The following is a 5841-nucleotide window of genomic DNA, read 5'->3' as shown; positions in this document are numbered from 1 at the left end:
TAAGTGTGTATATACAAACTATTTTACAGTTTGGTCCTATATCAGTGTAATATGTGTGTTTTAAATTATACTGTGAATAGAAAGCTTTAGTTGAAGTGGAAGTGGAAGGTAGTCGTACAGCAATGTGCAAATCCAGCATAACTGAAAGTTCCATGTCATTTCTTATATACAGTATTATGTAGCATTATATAAGTTTTGTTTCAAGATAATACTTATTTTCTCACACTGCCCATTGCTGCTGCACCTGTATTCACCCTCCGTATGAGATGCTTTGCAGGAGTGGCTGTCTCTTTAAGCCCACCTCCCAAAAAAGTCCAGTCTGCTCTGGTTGGCTTGAGTGTTTCATGCAATCTGCGCTCCGATGTTGTTTCACTAGTTGAAAGCTAGTACAATGGAGTATATAGCAGGAATTTGTACTGTAAAAAATCACCGATAGAGGCTTACAACGCAAATATTACACCACCAGACACGTCCCAGCAGTAAAGTGACCTGAATTTAGGGAGAAATTACCAGCATTGGCCGCCAAGATTACAGCTTTGTTGCGTAAGCATGCAGCTATTTAATATTAAGCACTAGACTGACTTTAGATCAGATAGTGTAATGAAGCAGCACGTTCTACCATCAAAATTAGAATATGCTATTATCAATAATAGCATATAGAAGCACTTTCTACAATCAAATAAAGGCCTTTACCCAAATACTACATCACTAGTTATGTTTAAGAATTAATTTGACCCCGAATTCTGGAGAATATAACAAGACTAACAGCCAATATGACATATCTTACTGCTGTTTGCATGTAGTTATGTGACAATGTTAACATCGCAGTGGCTTAAAAAAACATCAACACTCCAGTCCTGCCTTCCTGGAAAAGATGACCAATCATAGAAGGCTGGCTTAGAGTTATATAACACACACTAGATTAGAAAAAACTAAAAACTGTTGATATCGGTGCATTCACATGGAAATCGTTTCAGCTCATGGGGATTTCTCAAAAATACGTTCACCTGATTATTTTATTTTTTTTGTCCACATTTCATACGAAAATCCGACATTATGACTTTTTAGACATGACAGAAAATATGGTAAAGCATAATATGTCCACTCTAAAGTCATTATTGATAGATTTGTGGGTGTCAGATTTCAAATTATCTAATTGCAATAATTTGAATGCAGTTTGTAGCTCAAGATAAATGTGCAGTACATGGGGCTTGACGCCTCAGACTTAGCCTATAAGGACATGCTACTGGGCCACTCTGTTCCAAACAGGACTATATACAGTGAAATCTTACATGTCACTAACTGAAACGAAACATTAAAAAGACCACCATCTAAAGGAAATGGGCATATTATGCACCTACTATACAATATGTATAATGGTAGAGTATATAGGATGGTACCTGTAGAGTAAGACGTTTAACAGCATCCCAGGCTTGGGCAATGAGCTCCTTCATTCTCTCCTCTGAAGTTGTCCATGACTCCCCTGCTGTGGTGTTGGGCATCACCCTCATTGGTATGGACAAGGGATGCGATTCTGGAAAAGAAAGAAAGTACTTCAGTACTGTGTGCCGAGTAGTAATGTAAATTTGTTTTGTTTCAGCTTCTGGTCCAGTTATGACGTGACCTCTTTACCATAGAAGTACTGTAGAACCCTGTAACATAAACCAATATATTGTACTCGAGACTGGACTACCCTACATTTAACTCTCTTTGTAATTCGCTTTTATTTTCATTTGCTGTACAGTATCATGTTATATGATGTTAAACTGACACTTCCTTGAGGTGATGTAATGTTAGCACTCAGGTTTCTGTTCTCCTTCACACACACACACACACACACACACACACACACACACACACACACACACACACACACACACTATCCTAGACAGGACATGTCCTAGTAGGCCTGCTGTGGTCCAGACAAACAAAGGTCAATAGTCTGCACTGACACTCATGGCAACAGCCAAGCACACAAATCCCATAGAAACAACTCTCTAAATTAGCCTTTGCACTAACCCTATTAAGATGAGGATCTCTTGTGAGAGAATAAGACACACACAAAAGAGACACTAAATGTAAGAGAGATGTGCAGAAGCAGAAATCGATGGAACTGAGACAGAGGCATATAGACAGAACACACATTCTACCAGGTTAGCCTGAGGTCTGTGGATGTTAAAGCCATCAGGGCGCCAGAGGTGAGGGAAGGGGGGTCCCACTGAAGACACATTAGGACATATTCCATGATTTAAAGGTCTGCCTTGCTCAGCAGCTCTATCCCACATTTGTCATGAAACAGCAATGATGTCACAGCACCACAGTGCCTCCTCAGACTCCACGCTCCCAAATATCACTAAAACAGGCAAATGGGTTGGCATGGAAACAAGTGTGTTGCCAGGGCAATGGACAAAAAGGATGGTTAAGTTACCCTAATTTGTTGTTGTGGCAACCTGCCTAAAACCCGTGGGTGGGAGCGTGTGTGTGTGTGTATGTGAGTTTGTGCATAGACGGCTGAGTGACTAAGCTCACAGGTGCATGTGTGTAAAGTGGAAGAAACCAGACTGAGGGCCGCAATCATCATGTCTGGACTCTTACAGTATTTTCTCACACTCAGCACCCAGGTGCCTCTGGCATTCAGGGACTATGAAATGGACTGTTTTTGTCATGATGCCTACAATCAGTGTTGCATCATCATACTATGCACATGACTACACTGTACATTTTGTACATTTGACAACCCATATTTGCCTTCTCCCTTCTCCCTCATTCTTGTCCATCAGCTACATACACTAGATTCTGTGAGCCTTGTACAGTACACAACTAATTCCAATGTTAGTATACTTTACTAAATATCCACAGCCACAGATGGCAAAAATTGACTTTGACAGGACAGATTGTGTTTCATGGACTGTCTTTCATTGAGTAATGTGCAGAGAGTGCTGCATAAACCGCTGTGATATCATTGGGTTGTCAATAGTGTTTTGTTGTAGAGGGCTGTGTGTGTGTGTGAGAGTATTCCTGTCACACTGCATTAGAGAGCTGTTTCCTGTTCAGCTCTGCAGGGGATCCATATAGACATGACAGAGCTCTGTGGCTGCCGTTCTCTGTCATGTGGCCCAGCTGTCTAGACCAAGGAGACTTTACCCCAGGGACTGGACTTGCTCTGTGTGAATGTGTGTTTATTTGTAAAAAAGGTTGTGACAAAGTTTTTGGGAGCATGAGTCAATGAGTCTGCGCCCACATTGACATCAATGTCTGTGTAGCGTGTGTGTAGCGTTTGTGTGTGTGTGTGTGTGTGTAAGTGTGGTGTGTGTATGATTTTAACTCTGTTGGTGATAATCACTAGAAATACCACAGTCTCACTACTTACGTCAGTGTGCTGGTTACCCCCCCTCCACCGTACCCGGAATCCGTGCCCAACCAAACAGTGCCTTACCACTTCGGAAAATACAACAGCAAGATATATCCACACACACTGACCTTGCAATACACGACAGAATACACATTAAAACCGACCCCAAAGGTTTGTCACATCATTGATGAAATCTTAGAGTAAAAAGAGACCACCCTTCTGACATTCAAAAGCATCAATAGTACCATGACACTCCAAATTGCCAAAACAATCTATTACACACCATGAGACAGTTAGCCTGAGAGGAGTTGGAGACTATTAGGCTGCGTGTGCATTTTGAAAATTGCAACTATGATTCCTTTGAGTGGAAATGCACAATTGCAAATAATGCACTTGCATTAACCTGTGAAACTAATTTTATATTGCACAATATACATGAATACATGAGGGTACACGCACATCAGCATAGAGCCTAAAATTAGGCCAACAATTGCAGTTAGAGCAATTACCATTAAATTCAGCTTTTGACAGACCGATCTTCTACTGCCTTCTCATTTCAAATCAATACCACCTTCAAAATTTGAGTTTGTCATGTTGAGTCTTGTTCCAGAGTAACCAGGCATCAAAAAGGGGGTACTGGCTGCAGTTTTAATCTAAAAACTGGTTATTGCCCTAATCCTGAAATAGACCGAGGAGAGAAGCCTTTTTTTACTTAAGGGTAGGCAAAACTGTGAATGTCCTTCCCAAGAGAGAGTCTGTTAGGCCAATCAGAAAGTGTGCTAAAGTAGAAGTACAGCATAGGCAGCAACAATGCAAGGCCATTCTGCTCTCTGCTTTGTTTTAAATACCATTCCAGGACTCTGTTTGTTAATCCTGGGGTCATTATTTGGAATGAAACTGCAACATCTTGTTATATTGACTTGGCGCCCGCCATTTCTGCAGGGAGGAGATTGAAAAAAAAAGAGAGAGGCAGGCAGGGACAGAGAATGAGAAAGACAGAGAACATAAGAGGTCTACATTCAAATGAAAGAGAAATATGACAGCGCCCAAAGCTCTTAAACCTGCCCAGGCCTAACAAGTCCTAAGAGTCCTTTTAAAGTGGGGTTATTCCCCTTGTCTCGTGCCATCTCAGCCATGTCCTCATTTTCACCCTCTGTTAGGCCATTAGGCTAATATCTTATTGGCTAAACTCTGACCATACACCCTTCCCCTCTCCTTTACGCCTCTGTTTTGTTCTCCTTCTCTCCCACCACTCCCTCTTTCACTCTTAGTGTTCAGCTGGTGTGTGGAGCTGCCAGTCCAGTCCCCTTTAACATTCTAGTGTTCTGATGGTGATTATTCATCCCCTTCAACAGCTTCATCACATCCCCCAGCAAGTGAAAGGTCTGGGTCTTTTAAGCCCACAGCACTGAGCATGTGTCATGTGATCAGAGAAAACGCAGAGACCAGAGCCCCATTACGGCACATTGACTAAAAGGCGGGAAACGAATCAGTTTTGTACACCAAAACCGCCGTGGCAGAGTAACATTGCTGTAAAATGTGTGAGGGTGTGTGGTGTGGCAAGTGTAAATCGCACATCATACAAATGTGCAATTCACACTCACCAACACATACCCACACACACAAGCACACACACACAGTCACTGTGATATACATAAAGTCACACAAAACTAACACCTGAACAGCACCAGTTTCCATGACACAGATTTTGTCTTCTCAGCAACAATGGCACAAAGTATCCATATGTCCTTTCCAAGCGGTTGAGCAAGTCAACCATAAAAACAGCCTAATTGAGGGATCTTGGCATTTCCTCATGCCGCCTGCTATCTTTCTGGTATGTTCCCATTTGCAAATGGTTTACAGTGAGTTGAAGTGTTGTATATTCTGTTACAGCTGCATGCAGAGGCAGCAATGGGGCTCTTTAATAAACCCGCCTGACTATTTGTTTTGGATGCAAGTCGGTGTTTATTTAAATATTTACGTAACTCCATTTGTTATGGGGTTATTAAAGCCGCCAATGAAAAAAGTGGTGTGGTCAGGCTGACTGAACGGGTGACGAATGGGGGTGTGGGGGTGGCAAGCGCACTGTATTTTAAGAGTTTTATTTTGCCCGTTTATTTCTACTCTACAAACACTGCACAATGTCTTTTCCCACCAGCTATACTTTAGGAAGTCCCCTAACCAGTCGACGTAATTGTGAAGGGAAGACTTCTTTAATTCAGGCATGCAGAAACAGACTGTGATGTCTCTGGCAAGAAAACCAAAGCGAGAAGAGAATCACACACATTTCCCATTGCAATCGAGATCACTGTCATCATCATCATCATCAGAGTTTAACCTGATCATACACAACATAGCTATTCAACCAATACAAAATTCAGTTGAGATACTTATTTTAAAAAAGGAGGGGAGGAGATGAGAGAGTTCCTGCCAGCCAGACCATGACAGAACATGTTAAGATGAAAAAAAGCCTTCTCAGAATGACACCA

The 5841-nt window shown here is 41.8% G+C and overlaps 1 protein-coding gene across 2 annotated transcripts in view; it reads right to left on the bottom strand.

Moving 5' to 3' along the window:
- The window catches only part of LOC117946102 (vacuolar protein sorting-associated protein 13B-like), a 335261-nt gene that overhangs the window by 178390 nt on the left and 151030 nt on the right, over positions 1-5841 (bottom strand). For both annotated transcript variants that reach the window (XM_034873955.1, XM_034873954.1), the window contains exon 22: positions 1401-1534. In XM_034873955.1, the coding sequence (XP_034729846.1) occupies positions 1401-1534 (134 nt within the window). The remainder of the gene's footprint in view (positions 1-1400; positions 1535-5841) is intronic.

This window comes from Etheostoma cragini, chromosome 6, assembly GCF_013103735.1.
Source record: "Etheostoma cragini isolate CJK2018 chromosome 6, CSU_Ecrag_1.0, whole genome shotgun sequence".
NCBI lineage: Eukaryota > Metazoa > Chordata > Actinopteri > Perciformes > Percidae > Etheostoma > Etheostoma cragini.
This window is presented reverse-complemented; position numbering and strand designations above follow the sequence as displayed.